Source organism: Toxotes jaculatrix, chromosome 10, assembly GCF_017976425.1.
Source record: "Toxotes jaculatrix isolate fToxJac2 chromosome 10, fToxJac2.pri, whole genome shotgun sequence".
NCBI classification, from domain to species: Eukaryota; Metazoa; Chordata; class Actinopteri; family Toxotidae; genus Toxotes; species Toxotes jaculatrix.
Window position 1 is genome coordinate 7,001,710 of NC_054403.1, and position 21,351 is coordinate 7,023,060.

General features: G+C 39.7%; 1 protein-coding gene across 5 annotated transcripts in view; it reads left to right on the plus strand.

Annotated features, from left to right (window-relative positions):
- Nucleotides 1–21,086, plus strand: part of si:zfos-2326c3.2 (misshapen-like kinase 1) — a 55,969-nt gene extending 34,883 nt beyond the window's left edge. For all 5 annotated transcript variants that reach the window (XM_041047452.1, XM_041047455.1, XM_041047453.1 and 2 more), the window contains 17 exons: nt 992–1,126; nt 1,396–1,533; nt 3,214–3,284; nt 3,741–3,820; nt 5,598–5,686; nt 6,021–6,115; nt 6,724–6,808; nt 7,175–7,351; nt 8,245–8,353; nt 8,611–8,766; nt 8,992–9,135; nt 9,636–9,770; nt 9,908–10,008; nt 10,969–11,118; nt 16,146–16,305; nt 16,791–16,930; nt 17,525–21,086. In XM_041047452.1, the coding sequence (XP_040903386.1) occupies nt 992–1,126; nt 1,396–1,533; nt 3,214–3,284; nt 3,741–3,820; nt 5,598–5,686; nt 6,021–6,115; nt 6,724–6,808; nt 7,175–7,351; nt 8,245–8,353; nt 8,611–8,766; nt 8,992–9,135; nt 9,636–9,770; nt 9,908–10,008; nt 10,969–11,118; nt 16,146–16,305; nt 16,791–16,930; nt 17,525–17,608 (2,049 nt within the window). In that variant the 3' untranslated portion in view covers nt 17,609–21,086. The remainder of the gene's footprint in view (nt 1–991; nt 1,127–1,395; nt 1,534–3,213; nt 3,285–3,740; nt 3,821–5,597; nt 5,687–6,020; nt 6,116–6,723; nt 6,809–7,174; nt 7,352–8,244; nt 8,354–8,610; nt 8,767–8,991; nt 9,136–9,635; nt 9,771–9,907; nt 10,009–10,968; nt 11,119–16,145; nt 16,306–16,790; nt 16,931–17,524) is intronic.
- The last annotated feature ends 265 nt before the right edge of the window (nt 21,087–21,351 follow it).

The following is a 21,351-nucleotide window of genomic DNA, read 5'->3' on the forward strand; positions in this document are numbered from 1 at the left end:
TGGGTTGGTGTGTTGCTGCCTGACATGGCAGCAGATCTACAGTACATCCAGAACTGGGAACTTCTAAGAAAAACACTGAGCTGTAATGTTTGTTCATGTGACACTGACTGATTTGTGGCACATTTCTCATGTCTGGACCAGTACGTACAAAACCTCTTAGAAGCTGAAGTCTAAAGATCATTCCTAAACTCCAAGTCCAAAAATTCTTAATAAAAAAACTTCTGACTTTTGGAAGTTTTGTATAAAGTACTGGACAGAACTCAGTCTGGTGCTTGTTGAGCAAACCTGATGGAGCTACAGGCAAAACTTGTTATTCACTCCCATTAAAGTCACTTCAGAGTGCAGTGGTTAATTTTGATCTTAATGTGTATAAAGAAGTTGAAAGTAACTTTTAAAACCATTTTTAAGTGTGATTCTTAAATGCATGCTGTAGGGACAGCTACAGGTGGGTTAAATAAGGATTGCAGTCATGTGCCTCCCTGAAGCATTGAATCAGGGCCACCAAAGGCAGTCTGTCATGGCTGCATCACATTAACCGTCACAACGATTGATATGCAAGTTTATCATCAAACAGTCAGCTAGGAGATGTCTCCTTTTCAGACATCTCCTGAGGAGTACTCTGGACATCTCCTGTAAATAATTTGGAAGCTGAGATCAGCTCTTACGCATGGAGCTGATTCTCAGTTCTAAGAATAAGAGCAAAAGTTAGAGCAAAATTACATAACTGTTGGAACTAAACCCAAACTTTTACTCTGAGCAGTTTTATATAGAACATAGTGTGCTTGTTTACACATTTATATGTGTACTGCATTTAAAGATGTAGTGTATTAGGGTTTGTACTGTAGGTTTGTAAAATAAATGTGTTGATCTCATTTAGATAATCTGACTAAATGTAGGACCAAGTCAATCTTTATATGGTTGAAGACACACACACACACACACACAGAGTGAGGTGCAAATCAGTCAGTCTTACGAGTGTTTTCTGTTTTAGATGGAACTCCAGGAATCAAACATAGCCAGGCTGCTTTTGGTTGCTGGTTTTCCCGGCCAGATGCACTCAAGGCTGGGCTCAGGGAGCAGCTCTAGTCCTTGTACCCCAGCCATGCAGAGAGCTCACTTCAACCAGGTATATACAACTAAATCACATCTCAAATTTTCCTTTGTATGTACAGTATCCAACTTTCATTTGTGCTATTTATTTTTTCTTTTATTTTTAGGGACTATTCTGTGTATTCTTTTCTATGTCTTTTTTTTTTTTTTTACTATTACTGCTCAAACACTTTAGGTTCAGCTCTCCTGAGATTGTAGTAATGTTGGTGATGTGGCTAAAATCATTAATGTATGAATGCAATGCACAGTCACAAATAACCATGGTTTAACTTTTTATTTTCCCAGAATGCCAATCTGCGCTCTAGTCGAGACGCCCCTCACAGCAGCTCTATGTCAGATATGGCCATATCACCCTTGTCCCCATTTTCCCCCATGTCCCCAACTGATGATGTCTTCTGGGACCCAGTCAATGCACCACCTAAAGTGAGTAACAACTGTCCTTTTAGCTTTTAGCTTTGTTTTCCTGGCTGCCGTTGAAAGGGGAACTTGTTGTCATACCAGGCACAGGATGTAGCCAGCATCACATGGGGTTGGCATAATGTATTTGTGAATGTTAAGCATCCCGTATTCTGGTCATACCAAGCCAAGGAAGTGGTACACACAGCACGAGGTTGGCATACTGTTGATGTGTGTGTGTTGTGTTTTGGGCTGTTTGTTTGTGTGCTCTTGGTATGGTTGGGAAGAAGGAGAGGGCTTGTGTTTTACCTCAAGACTTGTTATGAAGTGCCTCTAACTAAAGCCATCTCTGTGGTAAACACACCTTACATGCTCCAAAACACATCATTCACTTTCTCTCTCCTTCTAACACTGCTGCTCTCACACTAGGTGTTTTACTTAGAGAATATGCTGTTAGGTGTATTTACTAACTGAACACCATATGGAGTTGATAGAACAACTAATAACTACTACAGAGATGGGAGGGGAGCCCAATAAAGCTGTCTGTTTGCTATGTTATGTTGTTGAGCTAACAGGAGGCCATATGGAGTCGATAGAGCAGTTAATAACTCACTACTCTCTCCTGTGACTGCAGTGTGGTGACTGGAGCTGCTGTAAAGAGACCGAAGTGGCCTTAAAAACTGTTCACTTTTGGGGAGGCTTACAGCACAGTACAGTGTAACACCAATGTGCTTTTGCACAGCCGTGCACAGCATCACACAGCTGTTTGAATTCAGCTCAACAGCTTTATGCTCAGTCTTTTTTTTTTTTTTTTTTTGATGATGATGCAAAACTCTACTAAGGGTTTTGTGAGCCTTAACAAGCACTGATTTTAAAAACATCGGCATAAGCTTCATGCTATGTGCCGCCGTAGTACACAGGAAACAGCATGCACCAGGCTCGCTGTGTGTGTGTGTGTGTGTGTGTGTTTTCACACGAGCCAGATGCAGGAAGTGGGCAACTTGTCAGACGATGATAGGTATTCCCATAGCTCTCTTCCTGCTCTGCTGGGTGTGTCTTCCTGTCTGTAACTGGGTCATATGACCCAGGAGATGAAAGGTTGAAAGGTCACCAGCTGGTTGGTGAGGGCAGAGTTTGAGAAGAATCAAATGTCCACTTTAAAAAAACAATACTTTTCAACACTTACAGAGACGGCTCAAGTATATTTCACAATCCTGCCCTTGTCATATTGTGAATGCAATGTTGTCAGAAAATGGTTGAGAAATATCCTTGACTCAGATGACATTTCTACACCGTATGTAAGATTTGGACACTGTTTTAAGGAGTTCAGAGGCACACCACTGAAATGTTAAGAAATGTTAAAAATAGTGAAGCCAAATGGTCTCATTAGACTCCCAGTAATAAATTTCTACTGATGTGCTATTAAAGATTTTATTGCACGTTGCTCTACAGCTTTTCAGGCACTGTAGTATTTGTTGTACATAAAGGTTTCATAACTGCAGTAACCTCCCTATAATTAGCTGAGACCCTGCTGGGCTAGACATTAAATCCTTGTAAAGAGCTCTTTCAAACCTATGAAACGTCAAACAAGCAATGAGGGCCACTAGGAGACTGCCATCTTTGTGTATTCATTTATACCATCGATGTGTTTTTATCAAGTCTGATCAATAGATTATTCTTTTGTCCTCTGTCCTGTGGAAATTCCAGGTCCCAGAACGCACTACCTCCAAGTTTTACTGTAGAGAGCTGGTGATGGGACACAAGAGAGCTGCTTCAAGGTACAGCCATACTACACTGTTTTCATACTGTACGCACGTGAGGCTGGTTTATGAAGGTTGGTTTATGTTTTGTCAGTATATAAGCAATGATTCAGTGTTGCTCTATGACATAAAGTTTCCAAGTAACTCAGGCAGAGTGAACCTGAATCATTGTGAGGGTTTATATCACACTACAACTCAGTGCACTGGCATTTACCATTAGAGAACAATTGGTCATGGGTAAAGCAGATTAGTTTAGCTTAGATCATTACTTTAGATTAGATGAAACTAATGGTGAGGAAATTGGGTCATTGTGCTGCGGCAGCGTCAAGAATGTACTCGAGATATGAACGTATAGAAGTCTTGATCACAATTTACCTCCCTTACTGTACCTTACTCTTGTTTTTTCTTTTTTTCTTTACACCACACCTCTGTCACTCCATGTGTGTCTGTGTGTGTGTCTCTCTCTCCATCTAGTGGCAGTCCAGTGTCTGTAGCAGATAAAAGTGGAAGGTCTGTAACTCATGGAGTCTCCTCTGCCAACAGCAACCACCCAGGTCTGTGCAGCTTTAACTCCGCAGCTTTTTACTCTTGGTTTCGTGCTGATACTGAAACACTGGCCACAGAGATAAAGTGCTTCTTTCTGTTATCCCTGGTGGTTTCCCATATCACCAATGTCTAGACTTGTTTCTCTCTTTAGGTTCCTGCATGTCAAGAATGAGAAATTACATTTTGTTGACATCAGAATATAATTGACAGGAGTAGCCCGAGGCTATACAGTCATTTCTTTGATAAAAGATTCAAGATTTTGTATGGCCACTGTTGTTGTCTGCTATAGTTTCATATATCTCAGACCTCAGTTTGTCACAGGTGTGTGGTCAAGTGTGTGAACCTAGTGCATAACCAATGTTTTCATTAATAGACACCGGATGTGTTCAGTGACCCCAAGGCCACCACGAACTTCACATACAGTGAATACACTTACTCTGAACGCACAACAGAATAATAGTACAAAGCTGGTCCTCTCTACCTGTGTGTCCAGAGAGAGGGAAAGACATATCTCATCTGTTTCAAAGCTCATCTCTCTGTGTCCTCTGTGGCAGTAAGGAAACTTCTCTTGTAGCTACTGGGAGATAGAGAGGAGATAGGAGAGGAAAATGGGGGAGATTATGTTTTCAAAGTTGCCCTCTGTGTGTAGTTGTAGTTGGGAGGAAACAAGTTTTGATGCCTCCCACTCAGTTTGGCTGCTGGCCTCGGCCGCCTTTGTTTGGAGCCACACATCAGAGATTCTCCTAGAGACTCGTACAGCTTTACTGTGAAAAAAAGCCTTTTATCTGCTCTTTTTGCAACTGAGGAAAAGCTGTTTCCTCTTTGAACTGCATTGTTGTAGGAAAGCATATTTATGGCATTTATATATATGAGTTACAAATTGATTATGTTGGCAAGGGAACAAAGGATTGGTAGCTTCTATAGTATTGATGGTCCCAGGATTTGTCAAAATTTAGACTCTATATCCCATAAAAACCCATTTGATTTGTGTAACAAAGAAGATGTTGATTCTTTTAAAGCTTTATCTCTGCTTGTGGCTCTCCTGAACTCTGTTGTCAACTCTACTGTCTTCAGAGTGTTTAGATCCGGGCTATTATAGCTGCACCAGGACGTTAGTCACACCACTTTCTGTCGTTATACAGACTCTTTCTCGTCCTGGATCAGACCAGTGACAGTTGAGTCATGAGTTTTACGGAGGAACATGTGGAGGTGCAGTCATTCATATACAGAAAGTAGAGAAGTTGGGGAGAGCAGCCCTGTGGTGCTCCAAATGGTCAGAGGGGTGGAGGTGTGCTTTCCCAGCCTCACATGCTGCTGGTGTCAGTTCCCCAGCTGTCCACATAGTGGAGGACGAAGTGCAGTCCTTGACTGACTGCGTCACAGACCTGTTAGCCCAGCTTGCAAACTGCATGGGGTCCATAAACTATGCTCTGGGCTGCACTGACAGTACCACCACTTCAAAATAGCTCCACAATTACTGTTAATGGCTTTAAAGCAATCTAACCTAGTGATACACAATATGTGATCCCATGTAGAGGCCAGCAAAGGCTGTCATTTTCGATAATGGCTTTGTTTGTCCATGGTAATTATACATCTCACCACTAATGTTAATCTGGTACAGGTTCAGTGGTTTTGCTTAACACCACCCTGTTGCTATTTTCTCACTTCACAACTGCTACTCTGTGTGTGTGTGTGTGTGTGTGTGTGTGTGTGTGTGTGTGTGTGTGTGTGTGTGTGTGTGTGTGTGTGTGTGTGTGTGTGTGTGTGTGTGTGTGTCTGTTATAGGTTACTTCAAGCTTGAGAGTCCTCATCTACAGCACCGTCTACAGCAGCACAGAAAGACACAAGAAAACGTAACCAGCGGGCATATTCAAGTAATTTAAGAGTCATTTTCCTTGAAATCTTCACATCTATGACCAGATTCTGCTCTTCTGCCACACACTGTACTCATGCATGCCTGTATACTGTGACGTGTGTGAGCAGAAATTCTCAAATAAATCTCATGCTGTCACTGAAATCCCCCGTCTACATTCACTGTAAAACAACCCTGGAGTGTTTCCAGTATGCCCCGCTTCTTTAGAAGCTCAGTTCATCTGGACCACAATAAACAAGTCTGTTTTTTTATTTACTTCTTCCTCTGCTTCTCCTTTGACCTTGTGACTCATCTCACCACATTTACTCATGTTGTTTCTCCCCTAACTCATGCAGGGTGTAAAATCTGCCGTTGGCCGGTTTAACAAAGCCACAGAGTACTCTTCTTCCAGTGATGAGGTTGGAAGCAGTGATGATGAAGAGAGGAACAGGTGAGATCTTCATCGTCAGTATAATACTTGCATTGTTAAAAACTTTCCACACACTTCACCACAAGAGAATTGAGCAACTCTTTCACATGATATTTTGCAAGCTGAAGATGTGACATAGTAATTGTGAAACCAATTTTTAGAACTGGTGGAAAATTTTGTGTGCAGAGTCCCTTTTCTTACTCAGATTTCTGCTGTATCTGCTGATAAAATCTATACGTGAACCCACAAGGCTCTGACAGTTTTTAAACACTGCACATGTTAAAATGCAGGATTAAAATGCAATGGATCTATTTGGGATTTGTTGGACCATATAAATCTTGAATATCAACCTGGGACAAGGACAATTCATCACTGGTTTACATTTTACGTTCCCACAAATTTAGGTTGAAAGTAAATTATATTATTTCTATGATACAATGCCTTTGTGTGAAAAGATCATAGTGTTTATTATTTTTGACTTCGGTTGTGCTGTCAATCCCTGAAAGTTAATCCTCCTTGTTTTTATTGCCATTGATCTTGAGGATGAATTGATCCTGTTTCTAAGTAATAAATGCAAGACCTGGAGTCAGACTCTTTTCCAAAACCTTGACCTGTCTGTGTGCTTCAAGGTCTGGCCTCTTCAATGGAAAAGGGAAATACTTCAGGGGAATACCTGATGGCATTGTCCTGCAGCCTCACCACAATCTTAACCAGGTGCCCTGCACACAAACACACACAAAAACACACAAACACACGCACACATCCCTGTTTCCCATCCATACTCCTCACTGCATTTTCATGTTTAACAGCTGGAGGCTGCAATGTCTATGCTGTCTACACTGCATGGATGGGAATGTCTGATGTTGCTCATTAAATTGTTTAAAATTGAGAATCATCATTCTTCAGGATCTTTTTAATCCCAGAGGACAAAAATAGACTAAGAACTTGTGGCTGGATTGGTTGAATTCCTGCAGTTTCATATTCCTTACTTACCACTGTGTGTGTGTGTGTGTGTGTGTGTGTGTGTGTGTGTGTGTGTGTGTGTGTGTGTGTGTGTGTGTGTGTGTGTGTGTTATACAGATTTCTCGGTTGGGTTCAGACGATACCTACCTGCTGCCAGACCTTCTGCAGAAAACCTCTTCCTCCAGTCCTACCCATAATGCACACAGCCAACAGCAGCAAACGTGTGACCTGAGCTACTCTCAGTCGCCCACAGCCCCCCGATGCCCCACACATCAGGACCAACACATGAGTATGGTAAGAATAATGCACAATCAGACAGACGCAAGTATACAGACAGACTTGCAGGGACGCACCCAGTTATCTTTCAGTTCACACACAAAATTTTAAAAGAATAAAGAAATCTGCTGGTCAATTACCTCTTTGGAACTCATGTAATATTTTCTATTATAGTTATATAGTATTATAGTAATAGTTTTAGGAATCTTGTCTTTATTAATGATGATAAAGAACCATCTTGCAGTGGGGTCACACTAGTCACAGTGGCTGTCAAAGTGTTGACGTTCAGACAGAAAAAACAGATATAAACACCTGCTGAGTTCTCAAAATCAACTTTGCAGCAGTTCCCGCTACTTTAGGTGTCTCCAGGGCCACATTACACACACACACACACACACTCACACTCCAGACTCACACCAGCCACACTCTCGCAGCTAGTAATATATATGATGGAGAAAATTCTTCTTGCTGGTTATTAATCATTTGAGAACATTGTGCATTGCTAAGGCTGTTTGCCTTACATGTTTACATGAAGAAATACTTCTGACCAGTTGCATTAGTTAAATGTTTCCACTAGAGGGAGGTGGTTGCACAGTTTAGGTGCAGTGTTATCAGTGATGATATGATGTGTCTCTAGTAGTATCGTAGAAGTACTAATCTTCATTTAACATGAATGTGTTTCCTGTGTCCTCAAACAAATTTGGAACTAGTAATGCATTCGTTGTAACTGAGTGAAATAACATAAGACTGAAAAGAGAATCTTAGAGTCGTTGGTGAGAGGATGCAGAGTTTTAGTCACTGATCTATAAGGCCACGAATAGTATTTGCATTTTTGTATATGGAGCAAAAACCCCTAACAATAAAAAGTGTTGTGGAATAAATGTCTTTGTTGTTGTTGTTGTTCTCGTCAGGCTGTCAGCAGTCCTACTGGTAAAAACACCTCCTCATCTTCCTCTTCCTCCTTCCTGTCCTTCATCGATCCAAGATTGATCCCAATATCATCACCACCACAGAGCCCAAGTGAGTACATCTGAACACACATGTACAGTAAGTGCATATACTCACACCTACGATGCACTAACATACAGCACAGCGTTCATGCAGACATATTCTTCTGTAAGTAAATGAAAACACTTTTTTGTGTGCAAGAAATGAATAGACAGTGAATTATTTATTCACATTTCATTTTATCCATAGCAGTATATGTCATATTTAATAGATGTTTCTGGATACAGTAGTTTAAATGAGATTTTTTTTTTCTTTTTGTCCTCGTGCAGCTAGCTGTAAGGGTGAGCCAATCAAGAGAGAGAACCACAGGAAGGGCTCTGTGGTGAATGTGAACCCAACAAACATTCGACCACAGAGTGATACTCCAGAGATCCGCAAGTACAAGAAGAAATTCAACACTGAGGTTCTCTGTGCTGGACTGTGGGGTTTGTAGTTTAATATTGCTTGTTATTTACCTTGAAACTTGAAAATCATTGATATACTGATGTCCCCACTTCATCACTGGACACTGTCCTGTTTGCAGATTCCATTTATTATATTGTTTATTTTGGAATAAAAAGCAGTATTCAGATTTTTTTAACAGTGCTGATGGATGCATGGCACAGCATGTTGCTGGTGGGTGTAAGGTTTGTCTCTGTTTTGTTCTGTAGGTGTGAATCTGTTGGTGGGGACAGAGAACGGTCTGTGGCTGCTGGACCGAAGCGGTCAGGGGAAAGTCTACTCTCTCATCAGCAGACGAAGGTTTCAACAGATGGATGTGCTGGAAGGACTCAATGTTCTCATCACTATATCAGGTAAATGTTATGTAGGTTGATGTGTACATGCACCAATAAGTCAGCTGCTTAGCCTTCAGACATAAACTGTAAAAACACAGAGAACACCCAGTTGGCTGTACAAACACGCAATTGCTGTATTTCCCAGCTGTAAATCCCAGCCCAAATATTTGAATCTAGGAAAGGAAACTGACAGGTGAATTCAAGTAAATTTCTTTTATAAAGTCCAAAATCGTTAATTTGCCTCATAGACCTTGAATTCTCCTCCTTATACCAATAATCCTTCCTTCTGAGCAAGAGTTTCAACAGCCCAAATACTCTGGGGTGTAGAGGCGATGCAGGACATAGCTAATGAAAGTCTAATCTTTCCTGGATCAATGAAAGTTAATAAACCCTGTTTTCAGTTAAATTAGCATAAACAACTCTGTCCATCTTTACATAATTACTGCCCAGAAATTAATATCATCTAAACAGTGTTTCCTGACATTCCTCCCTCTTTCTGTCTCTCTCTCTGTCCGTAGGTAAAAAGAACAAACTCCGTCTGTACTACCTGTCCTGGTTACGGAATAAAATCCTCCATAATGACCCAGAGGTGGAGAAGAGACAGGGCTGGACCTCAGTAGGTGACTTAGAGGGCTGTGTACACTATAAAGTGGGTAAGTACACATGGGCAAGTGCTTATTTAAGAGCACTAAACCACAAGTGACGTTTTGGAGATCTTTGGAGCGTGCCATCACCTTCGAGTTATCAGGTATGGACTTGTTGAAGTGTCTTTGTCTGTCTTGTTTTTCAGTGCGTTACGAAAAGATAAAGTTCTTAGTGATTGCGTTGAAGAATGCTGTGGAAGTGTACGCCTGGGCCCCAAAACCCTACCACAAATTCATGGCCTTCAAGGTTGGTAATGCTTAGTAATATAACCTATGAGTTATCAGTGTGGAAGAATGGTACTCGGGGGTCTCTTTGTCCTGGCAATAGAGATTATATAAACCACATATGAATACTATGAATTATACACTATGACCAGTTAAATATTTTAATGTTTTTCATACTGGATGAATAGTTGTGAAACTTGGACATTTCTCCTTAGAGGACAAACTGTAATGACCTTGACTTACGAAAGCCAAGTCTAACAATGCTGAGTAAAACTAGACAATCAGAATCTGAGATGCCTAAAATCATCACCATAAAGAGGATAAAAATGAGTCTCCAGCACATGGATTTCCATACAGAATTCTACCTGTTCAGTTAGGAGCCTCATTTCTTCAGTTACATCTTTGATTATTAACTCTGAAGAGCTTAAACCACCACCAACAGGTGACCAGTGTTGTCCTCCATTGTCCTTTCTTTCCTTACCACATCTTTGCATATCTAGGACAAACAATGATAGACATGGACAAAAAAAAAAAAAGTCTAATAGGGTCACTTCCACAATCAGGCACTTGCATACACACAGACATGACATATCCAGGTTATGAGAGTCATGCACACAGATTCTCAGCAGAGCAGTGTCCCATTTCTCTGTGTCCTTTGTGGCCTGAGCTACTTTTTTTTTCCACACTCCGTAGTTTAACCATCTCTCCTCAGAACAGGCCAAAAATACTCTTGACGATCTTGTTCTGAGGTAATAGTGTGACTATCTTAGGATGCCCACGTTTATGCAACTGCTCTTCAAACTGTCAAGGTCACTGCTGATTTATTAATAGAGCAGTTCCAGTTAGATTACTGGTGTCTCGCTTTATTTTGAAAATATATCAGTAACTGTAATGATTGAAATGTCACTCGAGGTGTTCAGACTATCGTTTCTAACTTTTAATGTTTTTGTGTGTGTGCGTGTGTTTGTGTACGTCTATCCAGTCGTTCAGGTCTCTGCCTCAAAAACCCATGTCCGTTGACCTGACAGTGGAGGAAGGCCAAAGGTTAAAGGTCATCTACGGCTCCTTGTCTGGTTTCCATGCCATTGATGTTGACTCTGGAACTCCGTATGACCTCTACCTGCCGACACATGTAAGAGTCTCCTTACTGTATGTTTTATATATTCCATGTGTCTCCATATTTTTTTTTTTTGGCTTGTTTTTGTAACAGAAAATGAAACAAAAACTGCATTATTATTTTACCAAAAAAAAGTACTTACAACTACATAACCTATAACCACATAAGCAAATGTGTACATTAAAATTAAAAGAAAAATAAGAAAGAAAAGAAAAAAAATCAGCCGGAGGTACTGAGAGTATACAAAGTAAATTTTTACTAAAAGGTAAGTGGTCAGAAGCAGCAGTGGGAGGCATAGAAGATTCCCAACAAAGTAAAATCTCTGCTAATGAAAAACACAGTTTGAACAACTCCAAAAAAATGTAATTAGTATTCACAGTTTGGAGAAAATCACAAGCACTGTAACTAAACCTAAACTTCATCCACAATCCTTAATCTGCTCGAAAAACTTTATTTTTTTTTGTCTCGAAAAATGTTAGAAATTGAGTAAAAAGCTTTGTAGAACTAGTAGTATTTTCAATGAAAATGTAACTTCTGTTGCTCCTTTCTGGTATTAAATATTTAGAGATGATTGAGTAAAGACATCTCTGATCTCAGAGGTTTTACATGAAAGGGGAATTATTCTTCCTGTAGCTGGAGATCTTTGTTATACCTGACTTTCATTTCGCTGTACATTTGTTTTCCAGCCATCAGCTGTTATCTCTCTATTCATCCACCTCACCTCTTTCCTCCTCTTCCTCCTCCTTCTCCTCTTCCCACTCAGTCTACAGATGTCAGTCATTACTCTCTTTATTTCTCCTGTTTTCCTCTTTCCACCTCCCTCCACGTTCCTCCCCCTCAGTCTATAGCTGTCAAACACTTTTCTCTTCCTCTTTCATCCATCTCTTCATTTTCATCCTCCCACTCTGTCATCCAGTGTGGCAGTGTTCATTTGCTCATTTTCTCCTCATTTCTATCGTCTCTTTTTTCTGCATTTACCAAACTCTCTCTCTCCCTCTCCCTCCCTCTCCCTCTCCCCCTCCCTCTCCCTCTCTCTCTCCCTCTGTCAGTCCGTGGGCAGGTAGAGCTGACAGCAGAATGTTGTGACTCATGTTCACATTTCTGTTCAGACATTGTCTGTTTTATCCCGTGTATGGTTTTTGAATTTTAGGTTAAAATGGTAGGAATTGATCTGATGGAGCCTGGGTCAAAAGACGCTTTGGTGCATGTTCTGATCTTTAGAGGGTATTTCTGATGATCACAGATCAGCCATTTTATTTATATTTTAACTGAATATTGTGGATTGGATGTAGGAGCACACCACAGATTTTAGACAGCTTTATATACCTTCTCTCTGAGTCTGGGAAAATAACCCTCGTGTTGTCATAGTGATTCATCAGCCATTATTGCTCACTTTCTGTGAATTATTAAAACTTAAGGACGACTGTAAACTTGAGCTTCTTCCAGCTCCAAAAAGGTTTGTACAAATGAATTTGTGTCTTTAAATGTGAGCAAATCGCCCACTGCTGGTACAATTAGAGACAGAGCAGGTCATTTGTTTTTTTTGTTTTTTTTTTCCTCTCTCTGCTCTGCTGTACGTGGGCACGTAAAGCTCACCGTGGCCTCTGGTGAGTCATATTCACATTCAGATTCTGACACATCCTGTTAAATATGTTTTTTTAGCAAGAAGTAGAGAAGCTTAAAGCTCAGGATACCACAAAGTATTTTTGCTTAAGATCTGAAACACTTTGCTTTCGCCTGTTTTCTAATGTGAAGCATTTCTGCAGTAAAGTTGTTTTGTTGGTTCATACACCATCTGTGGACTATACCAGATTCTTTTGAGTGGGCGGCTGGAGAAATGTTGAGAAATGTTAAACATTTTGTGATATACTGTGGCTCAGTTCAGTTGTGCTCTCTTTGTGAAGTCACTGATCTCTGAAGTTATATTCCTATATTTGAAACCCTGTTAATTTGCAAGGTAGTTTGTTAGAAATACAATTTAGGTTGTGTATAAATTAACACTGCAGCCAAACAAACCTGTTTTAATGAAGTCAGTCAGTAATCTGCCGTTTTCCATCATGCCATGAGCAGCTGCGATCTGATTTCATGTTACGCATGGTGAAAGTAGTTTGCCTCGCAACAGCAGGGCACAGTGAAAGTTACCTGGCAGCCTGTCAGCTGCAGCTCTTCATTTATGAGCCCACTCTCTTATGGTTTCATTACTTCCTGCAATATTTAAAACTCATCCATTGTCTAAAAAAAAAAAAGCAAAAATAATGACCACGTCTTGTTTTGTAGACATATTTTAGATAAACGATCGCAATGTTAATGACAGATATTTAGGTTTACGTGACCACTTCACAATAAAAGCCAGCTTGTATTTCACTTTTAATCTGGACTAGCACCAGAAGGAAACCTTTGCTTGGCATTAGGATTAACTTAACACAGCTCTGATATGCTGGTAGGAGATGTAAATTTCAAACTGTAATGCTGGAATACATGCACATGTTTCCTGTGAATCACACATGCATGGGAGGGCAGTGCAAGCCCCATATAGGAAGGCTGGACTCCATGACTAACAGTGAAACAGAGAGGTTGTTACGGTATATAAATGCACTGATTTGCTATTTCTGAATTAAAGACGACCACAAATTGTTTCAGAACAGGGTTTGATTTCATGAAAATCCTGAATATTATATCAGACAGATTAAATTTTGTCTCTGGATAGTTGGTCAAGAAGTTGGGAGAAGGGGACAATGCAATCTGTAGACATAGGAAAAGGGTATCATGAATGTTTAAAGACAAAAATTGCAGTAAATGTGTGATTTTGTCAGCTGACAAGATGTGTTAAAATGTGACTGTAGTTCTGAAAGTTTCATTAGACTGAAATATTTCCTAACATGAACTTGGATAAAAGAAATTTCATCCTCGTTAGTTTTGTTTCTCCAGCCAACAGTCTTTTTTCCTGTCTGTCTACAGTTTTCTGTCTCTGTCTCATTCATGTTCTTTATGCCTGTATTTCACTCATTCACACACACACACACAATGTGTGCTACTTTCTATAAGCAATGGGAAGTTGGAGCAAGAGAGGCAGAGACATACGTATGAAGAGAGAAATAAGCTCTAAAAATACATCCCTTCAGTCCCACGATCATTAACTCTGTGTGTGTGTATGAGTGTGTGTCCTGACCTGTTCTTGCTCCTGTTGAGTTTTTTTTTTTCCCCTCTTCCTCTGGTATATTAAGCACGTCTGCACACAGCTGCCTACTACACCGGTGCCTTATACTGCTACTGCTGCTGCTGTATCATTTAAGCTCTCCAGCCTTGCTCAGTCTTGTTTTTCCTTTCCTTTTCCTTTTCTTTCTTACACATACATTCAAGCTTTCAGGACTCTCTCTTGCACACACACACACACTCAGTTACAGTGTGCTTTTAAACCCACTCACTTATAAGTGTCTTGCGGACCCTTCATTCTCCCAGGCTTTCTTCGTAGCTGTATATCTGTGCTCTGACACACACTCGTTTACACACACACCTTCTCTTCTGACTTGCACATCTTCCCACACACACACCCACTTGCATCAACAGTAAAACACATTCACACACAACACTGATTTCTGTTTCCTCATCACTGTCAAAAGCAGTTCACCTATTCACAAACACAAGCCTAACCCACATACACTCACTTTCACACACACAGTGCGCCACTCACCCACTTAAAGAAACACGCACACTCACACAAACACACACGCACACACAAACATCTTCCACTGTTGCCAGCAAACTATGTAACAATGCTGATTCCAAGGCAGAGGATTAAGATTGCGTTGCGTCTGTGGATGCCTGTTCTGATGCTCAGGATTGTGGTGGCTCACACTCTGGTAATGTATGAAACATGCTCACATGAAACTGTACTTACACACTGTTTGTAACATAGCACTGAAGACTGCCAAACTGTTTTTTCTTTTTGTCTGGAGGAGCTTTGTTGTTGAAGGGATTCCCTGTTAGTTTAGATGTGAGCTGCTGCAGAGCTTATTTGTTGATCATTTCTTATTTGTTGATCTTTCTAGTAGAAACATGTTGCTGGTTTTCAGTGTGACAGATGCTGATCGATTGTTGCTCTAGGTGTTTTGCTAAAGACTTCTCAGAAATAAATTGCTGAACTAGTTTTCTGCTAGGTAATTGCTGATGCAAGGTAATTTCCTCTTTTTTAAGTTTTTTGTTTGCTTTCCTGTAAAAAAAAAAAAAAAAAAACAAAGTAAAGTTGTTTCATGTAAGATAAACATTTTAAAATGATTGAACTGGTTTAAAATGATGTTCCTGAACTGGTTCACTAAATGTTTCTGATTTAGTTACTTTTTCTAAACTGGTTCATATTCATATTCAAGTATTTCTGAACTGTCAGAGAAATGTCTAGTTAGAACTAGTTAGATAAATGTCTTTGCACTGGTCAGATATACTTTGGTGTGGTAAGAGAATAGTTTCTGAACTGGTTCGATAAATGTTTCTGAACTGGTGAGATTAATGCCTTTAGCTTAACTGTTAGAGGAGAAATTTAGCATTTGACTGTTTTGGGTATTTGGGTATCACTCTTTCTTTCCACTCAGAGAAACTTGCCTCATTGTTTTTTAGGAAAATTCCATCTCTCCCTCTCAAAACTGTTTTTGTATTTCTTTTTCTTTTATTTCTTCTTCTTTTGATCATTCTCATTAGTCTTGTACTTTCAGCTTTCTTAACTCTGGTAGGTTGTAATGGTGGATTCAGTGGATAAGGATTCAATCTTCCTTGGTTCTACAGCTGAACGACATTGTCAGATAACATCCGAATATCATAAAATATACTGTCAAACCTAACTGTCAACTCTCAGGCAGTTGACTGGATGCTGTTGCTTCTCAAAGTTTGTATGTTATTTATAGTGATATAGAGATGTGACTCCATGTTTTATGTACGAAGAAGTGTCCAAACATTGACATGTCTAAACACTGAAATGCACTGAATTGCAATTTGCATTTTCTAGTTGTTTGGGTTTTTTTCCTTAAAAACTGTATGTGTTTATTTCACAGATCCAGGGTTCCATCCGTCCTCATGCCATCATCATTTTGCCAGACAGCGCAGGAACAGAGGTTCTGGTTTGCTACGAAGACGAGGGCGTCTATATTGACACCTACGGCCGCATCACCAAGGATACAGTGCTGCAGTGGGGGGAGATGCCTGCATCAGTCGGTAAGTTTCATTCATACACACATGGACACAAGGACCGCACATATCGGTACACAGGCGTGAAGGGACAACACAAACAAAATCATGAAAGTGACACATGACCGACAGTGTGTCTATGTGGTTTGGCCTATTTCCAGTCCGGGTTCTAGACTGAGATATGAATCATTTCAACAGCTGGATCGTACTCTGAAGTCATGGCTGAATGTCAGCGTAGTCTGAGGCACTGATACTAGATCAGCAGCTATCCCGAGCACTGAGAGCGTACCCTGAACCAGATTCTGTGAAGACAGATTTGGGACAGGGTGGGCTAAAAATAAAATAGCAGTGATTCTGTGTGTGTGGGGACCAGTAGATGGGTCATTATTCTAGCATAAGGACTCTCTAGCATAAGTGAATATATTTATCCATTCACGTCTCTCTCTCTCTCTCTCTCTCTCTCTCTCTCTCTCTCTCTCTCTCTCTCTCTCTCTCTCTCTCTCTCTCTCCAGCCTACCTTCAGTCTAACCAGGTGATGGGTTGGGGGGAAAAAGCCATTGAACTGAGATCTGCCAGCACAGGAAACCTGGAGGGAGTTTTCATGCACAAAAAGGCCCAAAAACTCAAGTTTCTTTGTGAAAGGAATGACAAGGTAAGACTTACACTGTACATCACTTCACTTAATGACCCGCCTGAAACTACAACACAAAGTGCAGTATTTTCAAAAATTCAAACACTTTTTTCATCAGTTAATTTATTATATATATTTTATCTTATCTTATCTTATTATCTAAATATAACACCTTCAAATATTAAAAAGGTATCAAAAACCCTATGTTCTATAGTCTGCTTACTCTGCTTACAGTTGTATATATATAGAAAGTTGGACTTAGATGTTTACATGGAAATTGTACATTGTTTAAAATATGTAAATATGTAATTTTTACTAAACAAGCTTCCATCATCTCAGAAATAATTAATATATCAGAATTCTCGACCTTAGAAATAGTAATTTGATATGAAAAAGCCTTGACTCAGTGTCCACCTACTAGTTTTCTTCTGGCCATGAGATATGGCTGAAAGTCCCCTAAGAAATCTAATAAGTGGACTTAGAATTAAACATTTTTTGTGTTATGCTGTATTATTTTTTATGTTAGGTAAGATTTATGTCTCCTACACAGTCAAATACTCGGAGCCATGGTAACATTCAACATTGTTCCTAAACCTGAATGTTTCTTGGCTGCAGGTGTTTTTCGCCTCAGTGCAGTCTGGGGGTAGCAGTCAGATTTACTTCATGACTCTTGGACAGAACTCGCTGTTCAGCTGGTAATGACTGGACCTGTGAACTCTGGGATCAACTGGTGATGTCTGCCTTCATTATTATTCTGGGTTCACCTCGTGATGCCTTTTTTTTGTGCTGACTGATGTTGATCTCCATGGGCACCATGCAAGGCTCAACTAAATACTCCTGGATCCATTACTCTTGTCTAATTTCCTTGTGAACGCGCATGGAGCCACAGTTGAGTTGATCATGACTCGGGCTGCAGCAAAAATGCTTGAATCCATCACTCCGTCCGTGACTACTGAAGCCTGCTTCTTCAGCTGCCGCAGCACAACAATCTGGGCCTAATATTCTGAGAAAAAGAGCAAAAGTTCACTGCCACCTCACCTGTCCATGAAAGAGTTAGGTACCACTAGCAGTGTCATGCCTAATCTCCATACCGACCTGCAGCTGTCTTTCCCAGGCTGCAAACGGTCACTGCACCAGTGCAGCGAAACCTTTTTTGGATCCTGATTTATCAAAATCCACCTGGAAGCAAAACTGATAGCTTGATAAAGTTGATTATGTGGCGATTCCTCACGATCACCAAATTACTGGTCAACATCTGGCCTCAGTTTTTTCCACATTCAGCTCATCTCTCCTGGATAAGTTAACCTTTTTTCTTTTTCTAACGGACTCCATTGTATTAGTTACTCAGCTAATTGTGTATCAACATCTGATAGCATCTTCAAACAGCAACTGTGACAAAACAGAGGCTGTTCACCCACTTCATCCCCTCTAAGGACATCATCTGGGCATTTCAAAGACTGGGTTGGGGCCAAAATGTGGACTAAGTAGGACAGTTACTGTAGGTCATTTCACATTTTGTTTCTATTGCTTGAAAGAAGAAAGAGTTTTTTTTTGTCCAAGGTGACAGTTTTTCTGGGTGACGGTGAGTCAATATAACACCCTGTCATCATATATCCAATCAGTTATGTTTAAGTGAATCCTTAGCTGTAATTATTTTGCCCATGCAAACCTTATAATAAGGCCAAATGTCAGGATTGATATGTACAACACCATTGTGAAGACATAGTTCTCTTAGACTATTTATCAAGTAATTCTGTTCCTAATTATGAGCAATTATCAGTCAGCTTCTTTCTCTGTGTAGACTAAAATCATTTGCCAGTTAGGAAAAAGGTATTAAAAAAATCCCTCTTGCTTTCGTTTGGGACCACTCCTCTGAGGTCCCAGTTTGAGCATTCACTCTTTCACTGATCTGGGCCATTTTATTTTAGTCTTAATAAGGACCTCAAGAGCATTTTACTTTACTGTAGGAGCAATTCTGGTGTACAGCATAAACAGGGATGTGAACTGGTAACATTTTATTGATACTAGTGCCATTATTGACTCTGCTTACTCGTCAAATTCTGTATCCGTTACCTTCGTTTTTGGTGAGGTTTCTGGAAAAAAGTAGGCCTATACAGGTTTTTGGCATTGATGCAACTGATTTATTGTTTCTGAGTCTTTGAGAGAGTATTTGTCTGTCATTAGTTTTTCATTTAGGTTTTCTTATTCAAAGAAAAAAATCTGCTAAACTGGCTTGCGTGGCGCTAATGTTGTTTTAACATAGGATATTTAACCTCAGTAACAGACAGGCTGCTTGGTTGGGAAACTATGTTGCATAGAAAGATGTTTCAGCATATTGTTGGTGTTTCCACCCTTGCTTGAAATTACCATTTTCCAGATGACAGCAAGCACTGTTGTCATCTTTCTTCATGAAACAGAGCCATGGAGTGTTTCCCACAGGCTGAGAATTTACTTGTGGTGATGAGTGCCACAGCATAATCGGTGGGCCGCCAGAGCAGAGCCTATGTATGGGAAACACTGGCACTCTATGGACCATTTCTTCCTGTCTGCAATGACTCCCTCTTGGTGAAAGTTTCCAGGAGCATAGACAAATGAGTTTGACGTTGTTTTGAAATGCATAACTCCACCATAGATAAAAAGAATTGATAAGCTCAGAGGCTTATGATTCGGATAGTTTGGACAAATTGGAACTGGTCCTCAACTGGAGCCAGTTCTTGATTCCCATTCCTAAGCATAAAGAGTAACACTTTAACAAGCAGTGAACGCTTTTCTGTTTTTCTGCCTCTGTTTTGTACAGCATAGGATGTATATAATCTTGTAAGAAGCACTGTTTTCTAAATATTGTATAATTGACAAGCCATCTTTATGTATGTGTACAGAATTATAGGCTTATGAATGTGAAATTCTATCCCAAAGCAGAGTTCATACATGTTATTTTCATGATCTTAGAAGGTTTGTGAATATGGGCATGAGCCACTGACAGTGAACTTGAAGGCTCATGTTCAGGCTTACCTACCTGGCTGACGTGTTCAAAATCAAATAATTTATCATGTGAATTCTGTTTTGTGGTTGATTTTCTCTTAACATGTACAGTCAGTACAAGTCAGGCTCTCTGCACAATGGCCACCTTGTACATGTTAACTGTAATATATCATACTTTATGTAATTATTTTTCTGTTTGAACGTGGGAAACATTTAAAGCCATTCTGCGGTCAATACTGAAGACATTGCTGCAAGCCTTTGGCTTTAGATCTGTTTCTCACACGACCCAACATGGGATGCACAATTGTTTTTGATGGGTCTTCTTGACCCTGGATCTGAAGTGATGTAATTAGCTGGGCTGAAAAAGTGAAAATGCCCTGTTATTGACAAAACATACAACAAAACATACAACATTCGTTGTATGTTTTGTCATTTACACAGTGAGCTTCAGAGCAAGAAACCAAAGATCAAGGCTTTGATATCTTGGCTTCCTTGAATCTAAGTGTGTGGATCTTTCACAGATCATAACTGACCATTTGATCTGCCATCTGAATAATGTTGGAAAATCTAGATCATCATGTTTGCAAAACTCACCTTGGGTTTTTTTATTTTATATTGCACAAAAGATACCAACCAATACATCAGCCTGCAAGATGTACTGGGACTGATGTGTCTTGCTAATTCACAACAAAATATAAGTAAATGTTGCTAGCATTCTTATATTTAATAGCCTACATCTATGATTTAGACAGTGCTAGGTTTGGTAAAAGTGAAGAAATAATTGGTTTTTACCTCCAAATGTGAATTTGCAACTTGTTTATTTCTGATTCATTTACATTATATCATTTTTTTTTCCTTCATCAGATTTAGCTCAAACAGCTAACTTAGTTATGTTTTGTATTACATTATATTTACTCTTTGAGTTTTGTGGCTATAAAAAACATTGTGCCAAATGTTTTATATTCAATGATACTTTGACTTTTTATTATGGTCTTCATAGAAATATTACAGCTGGTTCTGTGAGAATAATTTAAACTGGGAAATGAACTTTCTGATAATTACTGTCTTATTGCTAAGTTACTACCAAATCACCGGACCAGATAGCTAGTTGAAGTGGCTACAGTGCATGGAAATACAGGAATATAAATTAATGTTGACAGGCTAACAGACGCAGAATTACTTGCTAATATGGGCTAAGTATAGAGAATTTCCAGTTAGCGTGTGGCTAAGATAATAGCAAACCTTGGCTGGCAAGCTAACAGTTGCTTAGCTGTGTAAACACAAGACACACAGTATGACTCTTGAACTAATTTTTTACAAACTTCAGTACCCTGCTTTGACATATAATTCAAATTATATATTAGACTGGTAGACATCAGTTCAAATCCAACAGCTCCTTAACAAATACATTTTATTCCTATGTGCAGTTGATAACAACTGCAATAACAGTTGCTAAAACT